The sequence below is a fragment of the Rana temporaria genome, chromosome 1 (assembly GCF_905171775.1).
Source record: "Rana temporaria chromosome 1, aRanTem1.1, whole genome shotgun sequence".
NCBI classification, from domain to species: domain Eukaryota; kingdom Metazoa; phylum Chordata; class Amphibia; order Anura; family Ranidae; genus Rana; species Rana temporaria.
The window spans coordinates 246435764-246459799 of NC_053489.1; the positions used below are offsets into that span (position 1 = coordinate 246435764).

At 43.5% G+C, this 24036-nt stretch overlaps 1 protein-coding gene across 1 annotated transcript; it reads right to left on the reverse strand.

The window, feature by feature from the left end:
- Window positions 1-8212: 8212 nt before the first annotated feature.
- PIP4P1 (phosphatidylinositol-4,5-bisphosphate 4-phosphatase 1) lies at window positions 8213-23614 on the reverse strand. Its single transcript, XM_040352701.1, has 7 exons — window positions 23334-23614; window positions 20065-20249; window positions 19841-19947; window positions 16008-16113; window positions 14035-14087; window positions 13849-13939; window positions 8213-9831 (listed from the first exon to the last, which is right to left on the reverse strand). Exons 1-7 carry the CDS (start codon window positions 23488-23490, stop codon window positions 9688-9690), a joined length of 843 nt encoding a protein of 280 aa, XP_040208635.1. The 5' UTR covers window positions 23491-23614; the 3' UTR covers window positions 8213-9687.
- Between the last annotated feature and the right edge of the window lie 422 nt (window positions 23615-24036).

A 24036-nucleotide genomic window follows, 5' to 3' on the forward strand; every position in this document is an offset into this window, starting at 1 on the left:
TTGCCTAGTCTAGGCAAATATGGATCTGACTCGGGTAGACAGAGGAGTTGGAGAAGGAACAAGTGTAATCTGCCGTTTTTTTTTTTCTTCAGATTTACCAAACCAGGTAGTGCAAGGGCCTACCTGATTGCGTACAAATTGAAACTCCTTAAAGAGAAAGTAAACCCTGGTGGGTTTTACTTCCCTGCAAAGGTAAAGCATAATGGGCTACTATGCATCACATAGTAGCCCATTATGTGTCACTTACCTGAAACCGAAGCCTGCCATGTCACCGCTGTCCCCACTAGCAGCGAGCGCCTATCTTCACCCCTCTTCCTTCCAGGGCCGCAAACTCTGGCTCTGTGACTGGCTGGAGTTGCGTGACGTCACTCCTGCCAGTCACGGCATGACCGCGTGATCGCCATTTCTAAAGTGCGCCATCGGCGCATGGCTCTATTGTAAATATGGAGGTATAGGAGATGTTTCCAGCAACTACAGGTAAGCCTTCATATAGGCTTACCTCTAGGTAAAAGTGGTACAAACACTTTAGGGTTTGACCTCATATATGGTGGTTTTGGAGAATCTAAAAAACAAAAATCTGCACAAGGTTCGAGACTATGGAACGCTTTGCCAACCAGCATTCGGTTGGAGGAAAACCACCTGACTTTCAGAAGACAGATCAAAACTCTGCTCTTCTGATGTCATGAGACACGAACAACTAGCGCCCAGAAGCGATTCAGTTCGCATGCGCCGCGCTTTATAAGTTTTTCATTCATTCATTCATTCATTCATTCAAATCTAATGGTGTGTATGGGACCTTAGACAAATATGAATGTAGCAGTTGGTTGTCTGAGAACGTGTGGCAAAGCTGCAGAAAATTAATCTTTTGTCAAGTAGGACACTTGTTGAGTGGCTGAGATGGGGCTAGAATTGGATGCAGAAATCATCACTTCATGTTGTGTGGACCTTCAACAGAGTGAATATTCACTTCAGGATTAGCCATGACTAGGGGGTGAGGATATAATTTACCCCTGTGGAATACGCATTTAGTAGTGTGTGGAATGTAGGAGTTTGTCCGGAGCAACACTCCAGGACACTAGCAAAAAACTGACGGTAGAGTTAGACCCCTTTCACACTGGAGTTTTTTGGGCGTTTTAGCGCTAAAAATAGCGCCTAAATACTGCATGAAAAACTCCTGCCTTGGAGTCTCAATGTGAAATCCCGAGGGCTTTCACATTGGAGCGGTGCGCTAACAGGACCGCTCCTAAAGTCCTGCTAGCAGCATCTTCGGAGCGGTGTGTTTACCGCTCCTTCCCATTGAAAGCAATGGGAAACGGCGACAATACCACCGGCGGTATTAATCCTTTTTTCGGCCGCTAGTGGGGGCTCAAACTGCACCGCTAGCAGCCGAATACGCCGCAATTTCGACGGTATAGTACCGCTATACAGTCAGCGCACCTCTTGCCCCAGTGTGAAAGGGCCTAAGGGTACTTTCACACTGCAGTGTTTTTCAGGTGTTTTAACACCAGAAATAGTCTCTTAAAAAAAGCTTCCCATTCATTGCAATGGGTCTTTTTCACACTGGGGTGGTGTGCATGTGGGACATTACAAAGAGTCCTGCAAGCATCTTTGGGGCAGGTTGGGAGCGTTGTAAATAGTACTCCCAAAACACCCCTTCCCATGAATGCCTGAAAGGTGCTTTGGTCGTGGTTTTTTTTTTTTAAGGTCATATCACATGACCTAAAAAAGGGCCGCTAAAGCAGTGCAAAAACGACCACTGCTTTCGCGGTGCTCAGGTGTAAAAGAGGTCTTATAGCAGGGGTGGCCTGCGGAGCCCTCTGATGTGGCCCGCGACCTCCTGCTCTGGAATGGAATGGAATGGAATAGAATAGAAGACTGTTATAAAAGGTAAGTGGTTACTGGGCTGCTTTTAAACTGATCTGCAGAGCAGTGCACCTGCGGGTTACCTGCACCGAGCCATAGACTTCTATTACCTGTGAGCTTTCTGAAAGTGCACTACACCTACAGGATATAATAGAAGTCTATGGCAAAGTACAGCTAACCTGCAGGAAAGCCACAGGTGAACTGTGCTGCACTTGCCGTGCGGGTAAAACAGTGCATCAGTGTGAAAGCAGCCTTAGGCCCCTTTCACACAGTCATTCCAACCCAATCGGACCCTCCATTTACCTCTAAGGAGTGGCAGATGCAAATAGACTTGTGTCCGTTTACAAACCCCCTACCTCCAATCCGGTCCGCTAAAAAAAGAGAGTAGAGTAGGCTCTATAGCAGGGATATGCAATTAGCGGACCTCCAGATGTTGCAAAACTACAAGTCCCATCATGCCTCTGACTCTGGGTGTCATGCTTGTGGCTGTCAGAGTCTTGCTATGCCTCATGGGAATCATAGTTCTGCAACAGCTGGAGGTCCGCTAAATGCATAACCCCGCTCTATAGCATGGGTGCTCAACCTGTGGCTCTCCAGCTGTTGCGGAACTACAATTCCCATGAGGCATTGCAAGCCGCTGACAGGTACAAGCATGTCTCCCAAAGGCTGAGGCATTATGGGAATTGTAGTTTTGCAACAGCTGGAGAGCCACAGGTTGAGCACCCATGCTCTATAGAGTAGAGTGGGCTGACATCCACCTGCTCCGCTTATTGTGGCCCGCGACCGGTTAGCAAGTCGCTTAAGTGGCTCTTGCTCTTCAAAAGGTTGGGCACCTCTGTCTTATAGGGAAGATGCCCTGGAACGCTTAGCCAGTGTCACTTGAAGCTATGGACCTGAAACACAAGATATATGAATACATTGCCCATGTCCTGTAGTGTACAATTAAGAAAATTGATTATTACTGTCTGTAATTGTCCTTTTCAGGTGCCTCACCATGTCAGCAAGTGTGCTCCCTTTTTTTTTTTTTTTTTAGGTGCTTCCCCATATCAATGGAAAGCATACTTGCTGACAAGGTGAGACGCCTGAAAAGGAAAACTACAGAAAGTGTCTTATAACCCATTATCTTAGTTGTACAGGACATAGGCAATGTAGTCATATATCCTATGTTTTAGGTTCAAGTGACCCTGGCTAAGCTTTCCAGGGCATCTTCCCTATACGACCTCTTTCACACCAGAGTGCTGCTAAAGCAGCGGTTGTTTTTGCTGTGCTTTAGTGGGTTGTTTTTATTTTTTTTTAGGTCATGTGATGTGACCTAAAAAATTATTTTTTATGTCCTGATTGGAGAGATTTGCCATCAGCTTCTATCTTGGCATCTATCCAAACTTTCCCCACTAACAAAATAGAAAGTGGATCCTGCTGCAGTATCCTATGCATTAGCACAGATGATGGAAGTTCCCACCCTCCCATAATCTTTGCTACACTACCGCTTGACTAAATCTATCCAGCTATAGATGCTGGGGAAAGAGAACAAAAAAAAAAAAAACATTACTTTTATAAAAACATAAACCTTTTGTTGCAGTTTTCAGTTACGTTGCTTTTTCCACAGTTTAAAAATTATTTTCTGTGCAGTGCTTCTGGCCTTCACACTTGGCTAGTTTTCATTGGTGATCTTCGAAAGCATGTTGGCAGCGGGATTTTTTTTTCAAGCTTCATTGTAATGGTCGTGGTGAAGTGCAGTACAGCTCACATGATTCTCAAGGAAGTTAATTGGCTGCTATAGACATGAAAGGTGTGTTGGGGGGTAAACCATTTTTATGTTCACTGCTAGGAAGGAGCACTTTTAAGCATGTTCCATAAACCTGAGTGTAATTACTGTTTTGTCAAAGTAATGTTTAACCCTTAGCCAACCGCACGCAAATAGGCTGCCTCTCGTTGGATGGGTGTTAGCACCAATAGAGCTGTACCGAGAGCACGCACCCTGTGTGCTCCTGGCAGCTCACAATTGTGTCCGATGATTGGTAGTTTTCTGATCACATGACTGCCAATCACAAGCCCCGCCTCCCAGAATGCCAAATCCCTTAAAGTACTGGCGCCAAGGGGCTAAACGTACTGCACTGTGCTCATTCTGATTCATTCACGAGATGCTTTGCTGTGGTTAGAGTATCATTAAGTAATAATGGCACCACAAGTGCAATTTTTTTTTTTTTTGTGTGTTTCCCACAAAGGTGTGATAAAATGCTGCCTACAAGTGGATTTTTAACTCGCAGTCTGCCTGTAATTAACCAGTGCTTGGCTGGACACTGATTGAAGTCATAAGACTGCTATATACTTCTGATGAGAAAAGGTATTTAGCAGTTTATATTTGCAAAAACAAAATGCATTTCTGTGTACTGTGGGAAACCAGATAGAGTGACTACATAGTCCTGGTTTTAGAAACACTTAGGGGAGATCCTTGCAAGGGAGCAAGTACCTTTTCCAGAAGCCACTTGCTCATATTTCCTTATTCCTCACTTATCGCAAGGATGACATCTGTGCACTCCAACACCCCCTACCTGCAGCCTCCTGAGGCATGCCTAGTCTCCACCTGTCCGTGCCTCATGCATGTGCATTAAGGGAAATTGCTGTGGATCATCAGGAAGTCACAGTTGCCTTCCAAATCCACTATGCTGTTTAAAGTGGTTGTAAACCTCAGACATGAAATGTGAACAAAGAATATCCTCCTGGAATGGGATAGGCAACATTAAAGAGGTGGAGAACTACCTGAACAACAAAGATCACCAGGCACAGTGTTACCCCCTCACACCTCATTAAAACCCCTAAATGCTGTAATACCGTGTTGCAATCATGGGTTTAAATCACCGCCGGTCAAACCCGCTCGGAGCGCTTTTTGAGAGGAATGGCTTCTGCACTTGTGAATGAGCCTTAGGGCTCATTAACACAAAATTGGGTGGTAAAACCCTGCAGTTGTTACTGTTTTACCATCCCCCAATCTCTACCTCCCTTAGCAGCAAATGTGTAAACATGCCACTGCAGTAATTAACCCCCCCCCCCCATTGCTTTTAGTGGGTGCTACTGCCTGCCAATCGCAACCTATTTACCCAAGTAAACGGGTCCCCTTTGAAAGTGCCCTGCAACTGCATGCTTTCACAGGGTTAAAGCAGGGAGTGAGAACGCAACACAACTCTGCCTGCTTTAACCAATTGATTTCTGTACTGCACAAGGTTGCAGGGAATTTGCAGAGCAACCTCTTTCACTTAAATGGGTCATGCTTGGCAGGTGCTACACCCACCAACTCTGACAGGGCATATAACACCTGCTGAAACATGTATACACCCCTGACCACTGCAGTTAAATGGGTGCAGTTGGGGCAAGGGTTTTAAAAACATCTTAATTAAGTGGTTTTACCACCTCTCAAACTAGAAATGTAAATGAACCATTACTGAGCCCCCTATAAAGGCTGCTTTCACACGGATATGCTGCAGTTCATCTGCACTGCAGGCGGTGTGCATCTGTGACTTTCCTGGGTTAGCTACGCTATGCCATAGATATCTATTGTACCCTGCAGGCATGGTGGACTTTCTGAAAGTGCACCAAAATCTCCTGCATTCAGAAAGTACAGCAACCCCACACGATATAATAAAAGTCTATGACTAAATGCAGGAAAGCTACAGGTACACAGCCCTGCACGATCGGTGTGGGTAAACCATAACACATCAGTGTGAAATCAGCCCTATACTAATATGCCCAGTGTATTGCTTTACATTGACCTGAAGATTTCTTCTTTCCTGCTGCTGGAGACTGCTAGGTGGCATAAGAGGAGTGCAGTTGGTATAGCTCCACATGGGACAGAAGCCAGCTCTACAGAGGAGGTATTGGCTCATGTGGCTCCCCCTACTACAGCTCCAACCTTACAAGTAGACCCTCTGCATTGCAGGACAGCAAGCCAGTCACCTGTCCACATTCTACAGTTAACTGACCCTCTCTCTAGTGTACTTGTCTCAATTAAAAGCACTAAATGTAATTTGTGTCTGCTGCTTTGTTCCTCTGCTATCAGCATGAGTCACTTCAAAATTATTTCTTTTTCTGAAGCCAAGTGCAAAAATGGTGACAGGGGAGGGACCACCAGCAGATTGACAGCCTCAGCTCTGTTCCTGTGTGAAGGGGAGGAGCGTCTCTTCCCTCCAATCAGCTCTCAGGCTTCTCACTGAGCTCTGCTGAGTGAAACTTCAGCTCTCCACCCATTTTTCTGAACGCTCAGACACACTTATAATTTCAGCACTTTGAATGGAAGAGAAGAGTGTAGATAGATACAACTTGTATAGGCCTTATTTCATAGATATGTGTAGCACCTGAGGATCGTCACCTTCACTGGGTATATGAAAGGGTTTACAACAACTTTAGTAAGCCTGTTATAACAGGCTCATGAGGGCAGCCATTCCTCTTTTTTTTTTCACCCTGAAAATACTGTTACCTGGCAATTATTTTAATACAGAACATACCTGTAATCCTTATCTGCAAACATATTCAGTATTAGTGATTCAGAGTAGTGTAGGCAATGGGTAAGCATGGCAGTCAGCATTTTTGCTAGGAATGGTCAACAATTTCAGCCTTTAAAAAAAAAAAATCCCCCTTTTCCTTACAACAGGTTTTCTTTAAAGCAGCATTCTGCCTAAAAAAAAAATAAAAAAAAATAAAGAAGTCAGCAGCTACTTACTGCAGCTGCTGCCTTTTAGCCTAGGTTCACACTGCTGCGAATTCTAAATCGCGGTAAAATGCACAAATTTTACCGCGATTTCGGCCGCAATTTAATGTAAATCGCGGCCCGAAATCGCAAAAAGTAGTACAGGAACTACTTTTTGAAATCGCAGATGCGGCGTCGCACTGATTAGGACAGTGCCATTGCCGACAATTGCCGCCGATTTGAGATGCGATTTGACATGTCAAATCGCATCTCAAATCATTCCAAATCGTACCCAGTGTGAACCAGGGCTTAAAAGAAGGACACTTGCCTACCTGTCCTCACCCAAAGGCGATCCCATCCCCTCAGCTCCAGGTGTCGGCATTGCTAGTAAGCGAATCAGGAAGTGAAGCCTTGCAGTTTCACAGCATGGTTTCCCTGCTGTCTTCTGGGACCTGTGTGTCTCCCAGCAGACAGCAGGGGTGAGCAAATACCCCTATTAAACAGGTATCTGCTCCCCCTGAAAAAGGATTCCAGACAGCGGAAATGCAATTTTTGGGTATCTGAACCCAAATATAACATTGCAGCTTTCCAGTCCTTAGATGGTGTGGCTGCAATTAACCCTTTGGTGCCAGCACCTCCCAGCCCTGAAAAAAGATTTAGGATGCTGGGAGGGGTTTATGATCATGTGACCACCGTGATTGGCGGTCACATGATCAGAAAGCTCCCGAGCATAAGCAGCTTTGCAATAGCCGTCAAGAGTGCGCACTCTTGGCCCAGCTGTATTTGCACCAATGTATGCAAATATGCAGCAGCTCAGTGCCACCATGTACCTACTGAGAGGCTGCATATTTGCACGCTACCATCGACCAAAAAGTTAATTTTCTTTATTTTATTGTTTCAGGCTTGTTTCCCTTTTCACCAGGATAATCCAGAGAATAACACTCCCTTGAGTGGTTAGCGTGTGCGCCCCCCCAATATCCTTCATTATAGTATGTGGAGCAGCGGATGTAAAAACGGACATATGTCTATTTACACCTGTCCACATTCTATCTGCTAAAAAAAAACAGGACAGATAGGGATCTGTTCCCCCATCTAGCAGATCGGATGGCAGAAGAACAGGCGGTCTGTTTACATTTGACCACCCATAGAGGACAGCGCACTGTGTCTGTTCTGCATAAGTAGAGCGGACACAGATTAGACATCTACTTGCTCAGCAGGCAGATTTCCTGTTCAGCAAGTAGACACCTGGCAGTATCCACGCTGTGTAGAAGGGGGCAAAAAAAGGACATAGCCATGGTTCTCATCCAGGCTATACTTCAAACAAGCCTGCATCGTTTCATGTCCATTACATGACTACTGATGGGATTAGTAGTTGCTGAAAATATTCTTAGCCTAAAAAAAAAATATTATAATATAAAATTACAGTTATCCTATCTAGTAAGCTGCATTATATTGCTTTTTGGGTTTAGTTATCCCTTAAGTACACTTTCTTTTTTGAGTGTACTTTACATGGATGGCAAGCAGCAGCCCTAAAGTTCACATTACTACACACCTGAGAAAACCTGGACTTTGCAGTCCCAGCTGAAAGCTAGATTCTTCACTGGATACATGAAGGGGTTTCAAACAAGAACATAGAAATATCAGGAATCTATATCTGTAAATACATGATTAAAAATTAAAGTGGCATCTCCTCTTTAATGTTTTGTCCGCAAAGGCCAAGGAACAATGCTTCACAGAGTCAAAAATAAGAAGGAAAAACAATAACATTTATATTTTCAAGTGAAATAAAATTTGCAGGAAGCACAGCAGCAACAAAAAGAGAAAATTACAATTATTTACAACTCAGCTGCACAGATAAAAGAACAGATTGGACCCTGCAGTAGTCACAATGGATTTCATCTTCGTGGTTACACCGAAGTTACCTCCCACCCCAAAGTCACCTTTTCTGCAATCAAAAGTATTCCTCCCTATAAAATTAGGATAATGCCCTCCTTACAGAACAATTGGATAAAAACATGAAAAGAGGCGTCTAAAGCACCAAAATCTAATGGAGAGTACATGTGGTTCTTCTATGTAGTGTCCTAGAGGTAGCAACATAAAACATTTAGGTTTTCCAGGATTGGTAATGGAGAAGGCTACTAAAACATAAAATTCCAGTGTGTTCTAAAATATTAGCCTAATGCATAACCAAGGACTGAAGTGGTCTTCACACCATTACAAGACACTGCAGCGCATTGGCTTTCCATGTATAATCCTACAACGTCAAATTATTTTTGGTTCATTTGTACTGGCTGCTGCTTTAAGTCACACAGTCAGGTAAATGAATGAACCGGTGGTGAAAAGGACTGGGTAAATGTACTCTTTCTATACCTAACAAAATTAGATGCGACGAGGACTGTTCAATTCATGCAGCCATTTTGTAATAGGTTTCGGAAAGAAAGCAATATTCTACCTCACGCTTCCAGACCGACTAACAGCAGGTCCTTGTCCTAAATAAAAGTTATAGTGTTCTGAAGGCCTCTCTGGAAAGGCTGAATGGGAACTATTCTCCTTTAGGTATTGGAAAAACAAAAAAAAAACCCACACTCTTTCCAGTAAGTAAAAATGGATTTAAGGTGCAACAAATAGGAGGATATGACGCTATGAGGAAAAACATCCTCCCAAGGCTGGCTCTCCATCCTGGCTTCCGCTGCCTTACCCTTGTATATGCCATGACTGTTTTGTACAATTACCCCAAATTACTATGACACATATTTAAAGCCCCCTGCTCCTCCTTCATGTAAACATATCCCTGCATCTGCTACAAGGCGCACGTAACTTGCAGCATGATCAGGAGTTCGTTAGTTTCCCTACAATTGATTTTAAAAACAACAAAATGATTAAAAAGCAATCAACCCCTTTGCAGCTCCAGGATCCTGCAGTGCTTTGCAGCCCCTGGTGGTGAAGAGGTTAACCATGGGCAGCGGTAAACATTAGCAGGTGGATTAAGAATAGTGGAGTTATAGTCAGCACTGCTTCATAAGGCAGCATGGATTCATTCCGCTGGTCAATGGCCACTGCAATGACTCCGCCTTGTGCCTTCCAGAGGTTACTTCCATTCTGGCCACCAAGGGAGGAGCTAAGGGAGGCAGGTCTAGACAGGCTCATGAGAAGCTTTGGATGGGGTGACTGACTCGCATGCATGCCCAATAAATGGCACGCCCAATGCATATCAATGCCAACAGCAGCACTATCGCCCAAGAGGCATAGATTCCACCAAATCTGCGTGCCAACGTCCAAGTGCCTGCCTGCAAGACAAAACAAACACCATAGTGTAAAAATAGGTACCTAAACATAGGAAACATGACAAATGTTGCAGCACCGACTATAGAAGCTATGGCTAAATTCCAACTTATGCCTTTTCTTTAATGTTAACCATTTACAAAGCGAGTATACAATGGATATAAAAAGTCTACACACCCCTGTTACAAAATGTCAGGTTTCTGCGATATTAAAAATTAAATATGAGACAATCATTTCAGAACTTTTTCCACCTTTAATGTGACATATAAACTGTTGCACAGTTGAAAAACAAACTGAAATCTTTTAGAGCAAAAATAAAATTGTATATCTATGCCTTGGAAATAAGTGTGCACACCCTCTTATAACTGGGAATTGTGTAGCCGTGTTCAGAATTAAGCAATCACATTCAAACTCATGTTAAATAGGAGTCAGTACACACCTGCTATCATTTAAAGTGCATCCGATTAACCCCAAATAAAGTTCAGCTGTTCTAGAAGGTCTTTCCTGACATTTTCTTAGTCAAATTCTACAGCAAAAGTCATGGTCCTCAGAGAGATTCCAAAGCATCAGAGGAATCTCATTGTTAAAAGGTATTAGGAGAAGGGTACAAAAGAATTTCCAAGGCATTAGATATACCATGGAGGACAGTCATCAGGGCTTGACTGGGACAAAAATTTGGCCCTGGGCTTCATCCAGACTGGCCCACTTTACATTTTGAGTGTCGTCCCCCCCCCTAGCATCAGAATGTGCCCCCACATGTACTCACTCACAGCTCTCCAGAATGAAGGCAGCTTCTCGTTCCTCTCTCCAGTCATGTGATGAGGGCAGAGAGGAAGGAAAGACTGCCAGCTGTCTATCTCCCCCTGCAGGCTGGAGGGAGCAGAAAGGCCAATACTCACTTCAGCAAGTGCTGGCAGCTGTTCCTCCCGACAGGAGTGAAATCGCAATCAATCACCATCAGAAAGGAGCGGCTCCAGGACTGCACCTGACCGGCACACTAAGCCATCAGCCCACTGGGAAACTCCTGGTAGTCCCGATGGCCAGTACATGCCTGGTCATATAGTGGAGAAAATATGGCACAACAGTGATATTACCAAGAACTGGACGTCCCTCCAAAATTGATAAAAAGAAGAGAAGAAAGCTGGTCAGGGAGGCTGAAAAGAGGCCTACAGCAACAGTAAAGGAGCTGCAGGAATATCTGGTATGTACTGGTACATGTGACAACAATCTCCCATATTCTTCATATGTTTGGGATTTGGGGTAGAGTGGCAAGACGGAAGTAATTTCTTAAGAAAAACATCCAACCCTGGCTAAATTTTGCAAAAACACATCTGAAGTCTCCCAAAAGCATGTGGGAAAATATGCGTTATGGTCTGATAAAACCAAGATTGAAAATTTTGGCCATAATGCCAATAGATATGTTTGGCACAAAAACACTGCACATCACCAATAGAACACCATAACAACAGTGAAGCATGGTGGTGGCAGCATCATGCTTTGGGGCCGTTTTTCTTCAGCTGGAACAGGGACCCGAGTCAAGGTATAGGAAATTATGAACAGTTACAAATATCAGTCAATATTGGCACAAAACCTTCAGTCTTCTGCTAGAAAGCCAAACATGAAGAGGAACGTCATCTTTCAGCATGACAATGACCTAAAGCATACAACCAAAACAAGGAATGGTTTCACCAGAAGAAAATAAAGTTTTGGAATGGTCCAGTCAGAGCCCAGACCTGAATCTGATTGAAAATCTGTAGGGGTGACCTGAAGAGGGCTGTGCACAGAACATGCCCTCGCAATCTGACAGATTTGGAGTGTTTTTGCAAAGAAGAGTCAAGATGTGCCATGCTGAGAGACTCATACCCAAAAAGTATGTGCTGCAATAGAAGCAAAAGGTGCTTAACCTAATACTTTGTTGAAGGGTGTGCACACTTATGCAACCATATTTTATTTCTACTTCCCTCCACCTAAAAGATTTCACTTGAGTTGTACAGTTTATAGGTCACATTAAGGCCACTTTCACATTGAGGCACTTTAGCACAAAAAAAAAAAAAAAAAAAAAAAAAAAAAAAGCACCTTCAAACAGCCTCTCTTTTTTCTCCAATGTGAAAGCCTGAGGGCTTTCACACTGGAGCGGTGCGCTGGCAGGACGGTAAAAAAAAGTCCTGATAGCCGCATCTTTGCGGCACTGTAGGAGCAGTGTATACACCACTTCTCAACTGCCCCTGCCCCATTGAAATCAATGGGTAGCGCCGCTAGCGGCCGAAAAAGCTTTGCCGCTAACGCTACTCAGTGTGAAAGCAGCCTAAAAAGGTGGAAACAGTTCTGAAATTATTTCTTTGTCTCATTTTTTTACATCACAAAAAGCTGATTTTAACAGGGGTGTGTAGACTTTCTATATCCACTGTATGCCTTGCATACTCACTTAATAGTCATTTACAGTGGATATAGAAAATAATTACCCCCTTTAAAATAATCATATTTTGTTGCTTTGCAGCCTGAAATGAAGATATTTTTCATTTTATCCAGCTGTATTTTAGTCATTTAAACATCCAAGTGAAAGATAAAAATAAGAAAAATAAAATCACTGAGTTGGAAAAAAGGATCACCCCCTCCTAAAAACGCCTTGTAAAATCAGGTGTAACTAATCACCTTCTCAATGGCACACAAAGTCATTTGGACTTTCAACTGTGATCATTTTGATTAGCTCAGCATGAAAGAAAGCTTTCATGGAGCATTTCAGTCCCTGGTAGTGCAACTGAAGCAATCAACTATGGGTGGCAAGGCACTGTCAAAAGACCTCTGGGATAAAGTTGTGGACAGGCACAAGTCAGGAGATGGATACCAAAAAAAATCTCAAAAGCTTTATCAATGTCAAGAAGCACAGTGAAGTCTACTATTAAGAAGTGGAAGGTATTTGGTACAACACAGACTCTCCCTGGATCAGGACGTCGCTCCAAAAAAGGAGGAAAGAGACAGCAAATAACAAGATCAGAGAGGCTACCAAGAAGCCTACAGCAACTCTGAAGCAGTGGCAGGAATTTATGACAAAGAATGGTCAATGTGTGCATGTAACAATATCACAAATTCTCCACAAATGTGGCTTGTATGGGAGGGTTGCAAGGAGAAAAAAAAAAAAAAAAAAAAGGGGGAAAGGCCACATGCAGTCATGACTGCGCTTTGCCAAAACACATCTTGAAGATTCTGAGGCCACATGAAAAAAGGTGTTCTGGTCAAATGAGACTAAAATTGAATTATTTGGCCTTAAATGACATGTCTGGTGGAAATCCAATACAGCTCACCATCCAAATAACACCATCCCTATAGTAAAACATGGAGGTGGTAATATCCTCTTATGGGGGCGTTTCTCTGCAGCAGGGACTGGAGCACTTGTCAGGATAGAAGGAACAATCAATGGGGCAAAATATCATCAAATTCTTGAGGAAAATCTGCTGCCCTCCACCAGAGAGTTGTCAGTGGGAAGAAGGTTTACCTTCCAACATGACAATGACCCAAAGCACACAGCAAAAATGACCACACAGTGGTTGAAGGAGAAAAAGATGAATGTCCTTGCATGGCCAACTCAGAGCCCAGACTTAAACCCCACTGAAAATGTGTGGAATGACTTGAAGACTGCAGTCCACAAACATTCACCATCAAATGTAACGTTGAGCAGTTCTGCAAAGAAGAGTGGGCACATATTGCAAAGTATAGATGTGCAAAGTTAGTAGAGACTAAAGGTTGTAATTAAAGCAAAAAAGTGGTTCAACAAAATACCATCACAAGGGGGCGATTCTTTTTCCAACTCAGCAATTCTGTTTTTGAATAGAAAAAATAAAATACAAATTCTGACCTGGTGTTTTATCTTTCACTTGGATGTTATAAGTTGCATTAGATAAATACAGCTGGATAAAACCGAAAATAGTAATTTTATCCTGGTGTGTTAGCCTTGTTAATTGAGCCTTACATTTAAATAAATAATAAAAATGAAACCAAGTATTCCATTCTAGATAAATATTTACCACAAGTCCAGCGGCAGCCACAGCAAAGACGAATCCCAATAAGAAGCAGCACACACATCTCCTTCGTGGGTACCTCAGTCCAATAGAGGAGCTGAAGACAAAAATAGATATGGTAAAATTGAGGGTTAAGTCTAGTGCCAGCATTCTTCCCCATCCTGAACCAGCTTATCATTCTCTGACACTTACACTTTCCGGCAGTGCGGGCAGCGTGCCAGCGTCCGGTCTGAAAAATCTGTCCACTGAGAAAAGAAGAAGGTGGTTAAAAATAACCCTTTAGAATGACAAAAGCAAGAATTCAAGACAGATGCAAACTGCACATGAGAAACGCACTATAGCATTGGTAAAAGCACGCGATTAGCTGCACAATCACCCATCGGGGTCACATAACCCAGCAGACATTAGAATAAATTGTCTCCATTCTATGTAAACCACAAGGCACTCAGGCAGCAACTAGTAGGGGTGGCATAAGGCAAAGTCATTATTTTGGTCCTGCTACCGATGGGGAGTATTCAGAACCATCATCTCAGAGATGCAGAACCCCTGAACCCGATATGACATTTGACACAATTACATTCCCAGTTTTTCCTATTAGAGCAACAAGTGTATTCCCTGAGTGCTTAGAAATATGTCTGCAGCGCAATGCTTTTATTACACTACATCAGGGTTCCATGGAAGAGGGGAATTCTTCTCAATGACCACAAATGTCAGAAGGGTCTTCCCAGAGACCATAACACTAATGTACTGTGAGCTATAGGTATAATTATTTCCAGTTTCCCTCGAAACTGGAAAGTTGTATAGGGGAGGTGAGCTGTCCAACCCAAGCAGCTCAGCAACAACAGCACAGATTATTACCATTATTATTATTAAAGATTTATGTAGCGCCAACCGTTTACGCAGTGCTTTACAACTTGAGGGTAGACAGTGAAAATACAATAGACTTTAATACAGTAGGAATCAGAGGGCCCTGCTTATTAAAGCTTAGTTTACAATCTAAGAGATTGGAATCAGGCCCAAGTGCTCCATGCAATAGGGCTTTCAATAAAACTTCTAGATAATTCTGAGAAAGCTAGAGAAACACTGCATTAGAGGTTTGATTGGCAAGGAAAAAAAAAAAAGCACATGCAGAAACCAGAGGTGCTAGTTTATATGTTGTATAAATACTAATTTGAAAACCGAACACCATTACAGGATCTGTTCCATAGAAGTAAATATAAATAGTAGATGCAAGAGTTCTGCTCCGCACTCTTAATTTATACTATTGTAGAGATCCAGGAGTGAGTAATTGGATGTGACCGTGTGCCGATAAGTTAACACCTAAACATGCACACTACAGCCGTACACAGCACCCCTCAGGCTACATTCACACCAGCGACCAAGTCCGGTGCAAATTGTGGCGGCATTTTAGATTTAGATTCCTGCTGTATCTATGTGCAGCTGGCAGCCCCTATCACTATTACAGGTTGCAGATGGCCACAGATATCTGCACAGACAAGCGATTGCCTACGGTGAACGCTGCTGGACGAACGCAAAGTGGTAGTAGCTGTGGCTGCTGGCGACCTGTTACTAGAGTAAACAGGGGCACCTAACCTCTCACAGCCACAGCTAAAAGATTCCTGCCATTACAGTTCGCATCAGCCTTAAAAAGAGGAAGTTCAGCTTTCTAAAAAAAAAAATTTTTTTATAAAAATACTACACTTTATTTAGGAACCTGTAAAGCATTGCACCCACGATCAGACCAGGCTCCTGCAAACTGTCAATTTAAACTGTCTGTACGGGGGTAGGCAGTTACACTAGTGCCCCGCTAATTCATTGAGATATCTACAAGTCATCAGCTGCAAAGACTGTCAGCACTAGTCGTTCATTCAGTCACGGATCTCTGTGAATGAATGATGCGCCCATGTGGAGAAGCTTCCATAGGTAAACTTATTGTTTAATCACCGGTGTGAATGTAGCCTTAATAAAGCCAAGACAGACCTCTATGGAAAGCAGCCTTATAAAATTAAACGCAATTTAGGCAATTACAAAACTGCAAGTCGCATCATATCCATAAAAATCCACATACAATAAAATTACCCCACACTTGAATTTTGTTTAAAAAAGCACGATTTCCAAAAGGAACACTCCAATTCAATGGCATAACATTATGAAATTTTGCATACCAGAAAATTGTTCTTGCAATGTCCACAAATGACTCGTACTCCGACAGGCTGTGGCTCTGGGCTGAGGGGACCAGCATGGACTGGGCCAAGGTTAATGATTCGTTTACTGGGGAAAAAAATCAGACAAACATTAGTTATTCATTCAAAATTATGCGAGAGTTCATTACATGTACACTGTTATATGTTCAATAAATCTATAGCAAAGGAAGATAGTTGCAGTCTCCAATGCAATCTAACAGTCCTCACTTCAGAGAATGTAACAAACATAGGGCTGCAACTAACGATTATTTTCATAATCGATTAGTTGGCCGATTATTGCTTCGATTAATTGATGAATCGGATAATAGCCTTTAAAAAAAAAATGAATTTTTACATTTTTTTGGGCCAATTTGTTGTTGGGCAGATTATAAAACACAATTGCCGCAAAAAACACATTACATGCTTTTATGCAGCTTCTTCATTGAAGTATATTGAAAAAAAAAAAAATATGGCACCATTTTGTGTTAAAAAGTCCTTGCCCTTTCCAAATACGCAGCAGCTGAAAAAAAATCATGGATGTGAACGTGTCCCATAGGAAAACATGTAAATGAACTGTAGTGTGTTTCTGCAAAAAGCACAAAAAAAAAAACTGAGGTGACCCCGGCCTGAGATGTTTAGTAACATAATGGGGTTAAAAAAAAACAAAAATGTGTACAAAAAGAGCAAATAATTGCTACTGTAAGGGGTTCATTTTTTTACTGTGGGACAGTGAAAGTAATATTTACAGTGGTGATTTGCTTTTTTGTACTATATTTTAGTTCTTTTAACCCCATTATGTTACTGGCCGATTAGTCGATTATGAAAATTGTAATCGATTAATTTCATAATCGATTAGTTGTTTCAGCCCTATATATTACCATCACAAAGCATCCTTTAGAACATGGCATGTACTGCCACTAACAACCAGTGATATACAGCAGCCAAAGATTAAAGAAGAACAAATGGAACAGTCCTATGTGTGCGCAGGTCCCTTCTGCACGGGCACGGTAGCCCATTCGTTTGCATTTCCGGAAGACAAAAAGTGGTTGAACCTTTTTCAAAACGCAGTCTGCAGGGAAAAGGCATGGTCATTTTGACCATGTCATTATCCTGTGGTTCCTGCACCCGCAAACGTGCTGCGGTTTTACATGCATGGGGGGGGGGGGGGTGCCATTCAGAATGAACGGTAGCCCACACATTTTTACTGCAGGTGGTTGAGAGTATCTCTGCAATGATCACCAAACGTTAAAGTGGTTGTAAAATTAACTAAAAAATAGCAAACATGTTATAACTGCGTGATCTGTGCAATGGTTTTGCACAGAGCAGCCCCAAAAAACAAAACAAAATAGCACTGTTTTGCATTAAAAAAAGTCCTTGCCCTTTCCAAATACGCAGCAGGTGAAAAAATCATGGATGTGAACGTGTCCCATAGGAAACCATGTAAATGAACTGCAGTGTGTTTCTGCAAAAAGCAACAGAAAACAGAGGTGTGACCCCCGGCCTGAGTAGTTTATTAACATAATGGGGTAAAAAAAAAAAAAATATATAGTACAAAAAGAGCAAATAATCGCTACTGTAAGGGGTTCATTTTTTACTGTGGGACAGTGAAGGTAATATTTACAGTAGCGATTTGCTTTTTGTACCATAAAGGGATAATTGTAGTTTGTTTTTAAAGGGGTTGTAAAGGGGAAAAAAAAAAAAGTTCCCCTAAAATAGCTTTCTTTACCTTAATGCAGTCCTCCTTCACTTACCTCATCCTTCCATTTTGCTTTTAAATGTCTTTATTTCTTCTGAGAAATCCTCACTTCCTGTTCTTCTGTCTGTAACTACACACCGTAATGCGAGGCTTTCTCCCTGGTGTGGAGAAAGCCTCTTGAGGGGGAGGGGCGAGCAGGCAAGTCAGGACACTCTCTACTTTGCAGATAGAGAAAGGAGCTATGTGTTAGTGGGCGTCCTGACCCTCCTGCTCGCCCCCTCAAGAGGCTTTCTCCACACCAGAAAGAAAGCCTTGCATTACTGTGTGTAGTTACAGACAGAAGAACAGGAAGTGAGGTTTTCTCAGAAGAAATAAGGGGCCGGATTCAGATACGACGGCGTATCTCCGGATACGCCGTCGTATCTCTGAGTGCGGGCCGTCGTATTTATGCGACTGATTCAGAGAATCAGTTACGCATAGATTTCCCTAAGATCCGACCGGTGTAAGTGTCTTACACCGTCGTATCTTAGGCTGCATATTTACGCTGGCCACTAGGTGGCGCTTCCGTATATTTACGCGAGGAATATGCCAATTAGGTATATACGCCGATTCAGAAATGTACGTCCGGTGCATTTGTTTACGTCGTTTACGTTAGGCTTTTTTCGGCGTATAGTTACCCCTGCTATGAGGCGTAGCTAATGTTAAGAATGGACGTCGTTCCCGCACCGAGTTTTGAAAATTTTTACGTCGTTTGCGCAAGTCATTCGCGAATAGGGCTGGACGTCATTTACGTTCACGTCGAAACCAATACGTCCTTGCGGCGTACTTTGGAGCAATGCACACTGGGATATTCCACGGACGGCGCATGCCCACATCATCCCCATTTGAATTAGGTGGGCTTACGCCGCCACACATACGTTACGCCGCCGTAACTAAGGGTGCAAGTTCTTTCTGCATACGGAACTTGCGCCCTAAGTTACGGCAGCATACCGTATCTGATATACGTTACGCCGCGCCGGCAGATACAGCAATGTATCTGAATCCGGCCCAAGGACATTTAAAAGCAAAATGGAAGGATGACGTAAGTGAAAGACTTCACTAAGGTAAAGGAAGCTATTTAGGGAAAAAAAAATGTTTTCCTTTACAACCCCCTTTAACCCCATTATGTTACTGGCCACTCGATTATAAAAATAGTAATCGATTAATTTCATAATCGATTAGTTGTTTCGGCCCTAGCTTCCAGTGATAAAAACTGACCACTGCTCTCTCTCCCTGTCCAGGGTGACTGGTCTTGTGCGTTTCTGGACAGGGTCAGGGACTTTTTTTTTTAAAAAGCAACAAAAATATTTTTTTTTGGTTCAATATACTTCAATGGGGAAGCTGCAGAAAGGCATGTAGTGCATTTTTGCTGCAATTTGCGTTTTTACGCACCACAAAAAAATAAAAATAATGTAGAAATGGATGTGAACAAAGCCTACGTTTCCCTTAAAGCGGGAGTTCACCCATAAAAAAAAAAAAAATTACCCGCCGATTGATGCTCATTTTGTCTAGGGGAATCGGCTAGTTGTTTGAAAATCCGAGCAGTACTTACCATTGTAGAGAGCGATCTTCTCCGCCGCTTCTGGGTATGGGTCTTCGGGAGTGGGCGTTCCTTCTTGATTGACAGTCTTCCGACAGGCTTCCGACGGTCGCATCCATCGCGTCACTCGTAGCCGAAAGAAGCCGAACGTCGGTGCGGCTCTATACTGCGCCTGCGCACCGACGTTCGGCTACTTTCGGAAAATTGTGACGCGATGGATGCGACCGTCGGAAGCCTGTCGGAAGACTGTCAATCAAAATAGGAACGCCCAGTCCCGAAGACCCATACCCGGAAGCGGCGGAGAAGATCGCTCTCTACAACGGTAAGTACAGCTTCGATTTTAAAACAACTAGCCGATTCACCTAGACAAAATGAGCATCCATCTAAGGGTAAAAAATGTTATTTACGGGTGAACCTCCACTTTAATAACAGAGGAAATGTTGTCACCTGACTTTTAGTTCATCCTTGCAAGTCTAGTCAACAGTAAGACATTGTAAATAACATGCATTCATTTGCCCTTCCCGTGTGGTTTCTTCTCACCAGTATGGCCTGGGGCAGGCTATCCTCTGGGAGGTGACTTTACAAATTAGCAGACAGTTGCAGGGACAACGAACATACTTCTTCCCCTGGGGGGCATTCTTTATGGGCTGCAGGAATGAATGAATAACCGTTAGGCAGACATACAGGAATAACAACTCTTCTCACAATCTAAAACGGACAACTAAAACAGATCCTCTGTCCTACTGACATGCTGCCTTACTTACTGTGGCCTCGTTGCAGACTCCACATTTTACTACATGCTGATGCATTTTGCCCTCCACATTGATGAGTGACTGGCACACCCTGCATGTTATCATAGGAGCAGAGCCACTTTCAGGACTTGTCAGTGGTGAATAAGGTGGAGGGTCCTCATTAGGTAACGCATGACCCGCTGGGAACACAGGAAATCCTGATAAGGAAGGAAAAAAAAAAAAAAAAAAAAAGTTATGAACACAATCAAAACAAATATTTAGCAAGAAGAACAAATAGTTACAAAATAAACTGTTTAACTAGCAATCCAGGTATTACAAGAAGATTCAGGCAGTAAAGGATCACAAGAATGTTATCTGCTGATAAAAGGCACTCTACTTTCATAAAGCTAGGAGCAAGAACATAGACACACCTAAGATGGGCGCAGAGAGGCGGAAAACAATATAAAAATGGCTACAATGTCTACACAGTGACAAGCATTCTATACATAGGGTATGACTGTGTGATATTACATAATAATTAGACCAAATTGAGAGAGATATTATGCATGGCTCACAAGTACTTTGCCTAACATACAATAAAGCCACAGCATTACTGAACATGGCTATAAGTGTCATAAAACAGACCTGCATTGTGCAATTCTAAACAGATGGGGGGGGGGGGGACTTCCCTTTGTGGGTGAAGTTTGGCTTTAAAGGGGTTGTAAAGGTTTGTTTTCTTATTTCCTAAATAGGTTCCTTTAAGCTAGTGCATTGTTGGTTCACTTACCTTTTCCTTTGATTTCTCTTCTAAATGTTTTTTTTTTTTCCCCCCCATTTGTCTGTATTTCTCACTTCCTGTTTCTCCTCAGTAAGCTTGCCCCCATTATCCATGGGGGTTAGTCAGCCAGAACAGCCTACTGAGGAGGAACAGGAAGTGAGAAATTCAGACAAAGAAAAAAAACATTTAGAAGAGAAATCGAAGGAAAAGGTAAGTGAACCAACAATGCACTAGCTTAAAGGAACCTATTTAGGAAATAAAAAACTAACCTTTACAACCCATTTAACATACTTAACAAGGTGGGAATCCCCAATTGGACACATCCCACAGAGGGCAGTACATTAAAGAAGAAGTTTATTTTATTTTTTTATTTGCCAACAGGCAAGGTAATGACCCAATCGGTCTCTTCAATGCATCCTCCTGCCTGTCAGCTGTCATTTACACTGAGCAGTGCCTGCGCAGCTCAGTGAACATTTACGGCCCTGACTTGTGCCTCAACGATGCGACTCCTGTGCACATGTGCGGGAATGATGTCGTCATCATCACGGCCCGGCCTATGAAATAGCTGAAGGCACAGAACCTGAAAGGAAGACCGGGTGAAAATGGAAGCACTGGGGGCCCGCCAGATCGGTCCAACCGCATCGCTGGAGGGCACCATCTGACAGGTAAGTTTGTCATAATGTACCAATATGCTGTGCATACTAGCACATTATGGCATAACCCATCTGGGGACCCCTAAAAAGAAAAACAGAGTTAATTACCACCTAACAGTCAGATCCCTTTGGTTAGTAAATAGTTCTCCTGGGTGCTGGACTTCAGCCACCTTGATTGGCCAGTGTGAAATTACATCACTCCTGTACTGAAGTACAGTCATGCTGGCAAGTGTGCCAAAACAAACTGCGCCGCTCCAGTTTAGATACTACAGGGCATTGCTGGTCTCCCTTTTGCAAAAAAAGACCTGTTTACGATTTTTTTACTTTTTGTCTTCTATTGCTTTTCAGTCCTAAACCCTGAGTTGGCATACTCGCCCACACAGAAAAGCCAGTGTGGTGCTGCTGTCTGATCCACGTACTGATCTCCTGTGCCCATCTTCCTCTCAGACATCAGGAACCAGCTGTCTTTGCCCGGTTCTTGCATCCGGCTCCCTGATGATGCGCCGACCAGTACCACCCTCCTCCACATGCTCTCTGTAAGCTGAAGCCTCCTGGGATATCCGATGTGGATATCCCAGGAGGCTACTGGGGCAGAGTAGACTTCATTCTTGCCTAGGCAAGAATGAAGGAAAGGGGGGTGGAGCCAGACTAGAAAAATAAACAAGGTAGGAAAAAATATGGATTATAGGATTGTGGAGGGCATGAGGATTACGATTACCTGCAGGAAAGCATTTCTTACCCCAACACTTCATATTCCTGTATCATGAACTTGTATGAGAGTCTCCTGCTCTCTTTCTATTGCTCTCTTTATGTGAAGTCCCTGGTGTTCCTAAAAACTAACCACACTAAGCAGAAGAGCACATCGTGGTCAGTTCTCAAGCTATGCTGGAAACTCAGCTGACTCTCCTCCAATGATCAGACTTGTACTGACGCGTCCTCACTGCACAGCCATTCACTGGGAAGCTCAGTGTGCTGCTGCCTCTTCTCCAGCTGAGAACAGATTGCATTTCATCTGTTGTATTCTTTTTTAATCTATAAAATGTTTGCCTTCAATTTCAATCTGAATGGGTTGTTTTACAAGGCGATCATTTACAATAGAGTAAAGATGTCATACTAGTGATACTGCCCTTAAACACATACCTGGCTCCTCTCACTGATCCAGTGCGCTCCCCCTTCCTGATCTCACAGGGGACACAGACAGCAGTAGAAGCCATTGGCTGCTGTCAAACCCAAAGAGGGAGCAGGGGGCGGGGCCAAGCCACACTGTGTTTCTATAGACACACACAGCTCGGCTCCAGAACAGGTGCCCCCTCAGCACACTGCTTGCTATGGGGACACCCGTAGGAAGGGGGAGCAGACAGACGATAGGACTCCAGAAGAGGAGGTTCAGGGCCACACTATATAAATTGTACAGGGCAGGTAAGTATAACCACTTAGTCAATTTAAAATTTCTCTTAAACTTTTTTTTTTTTGCCTGACACGATAGATAGATATATATATATATATAACACACATTGCCCCCTGGAAGTGTATTTTATTAGACTGTGGCCTGCCTCCATCTCTTTCTCAGGGCCCCAGTGAGGCACACTTTATAATCCAGCCTGATGACCACTAATACAACCAAATGCACCCCATGCTGCTCACTGACCATTACATACATCCCATAATCAGACCACGCCCCTGGTTTGCTAGGGATCCAGACCCCTTCACCTTCTCCCCACTTGCCCCCATTAGCCAATCACCTCTGCCACTCACAGGCCCCGCCCATCGTGTGTGGGCTTCAGCTGATCAGCAGCGCACACCGACTACGAAGGATGTGGGCGTGGCAGCCAGAGCTCGCCAATAAACAAATGATTTAGGCTGGGTCTTACCTTGCGGCTTGTTGCTGGGGGTGGGTCCAGGACCACCGTACGGAGGAGCAGAGGGAAGACCGCTACCCGGTGACATGGCTCCGGGGCCCACTGCTGCCCCCATGCCGCCTCCATCCCCGAGATCCGAGAGGAGAGGGGAGCGCTCTCCATCCGCCATGTCCCTCTCTCCCACCTATCACCGGCACACTCGACTGCTGCTGCTTCTCCCGTCTGCTGACGCACCTCTCACTGCGGCTGCGCACTACGCTTGCGCAGGAGGTGGATCGGGAGGATTCTAGAGCGCGCATGCGCAGAGAAGGGTTTACGTCTTATCACGTGCTCCTAAATTGCAAACAAAGGTCCCCCGCTCATGTGACAATCACCTGATTTAGTGGGTCAGGTTTTTTTCCCCCTCTCGTATAGCTTTATTTACAACACTAACTGAGTAGCGCATGTAATGTTCTGTGTGCTGAGCTGAACTCTCTGTTATCAGGTTTCGTCTATTGACTACGTAATAACTCCAGGGTGACAACGCTGCTCCTGTATAGTGAGTGAACGTTGTCAGTATCACCCTAGGACAGGAAGAGTGTCACTGGCAGGATCACCAGGAGAAAACGAATGCAGACTGCACATCTAAACACTGATAACATGCAATATATAAAAGGGTTTGTTTACCTTTAATGGTATTTGCAAAAAAATAAACCTTTGCACTACAGCTTGCCCT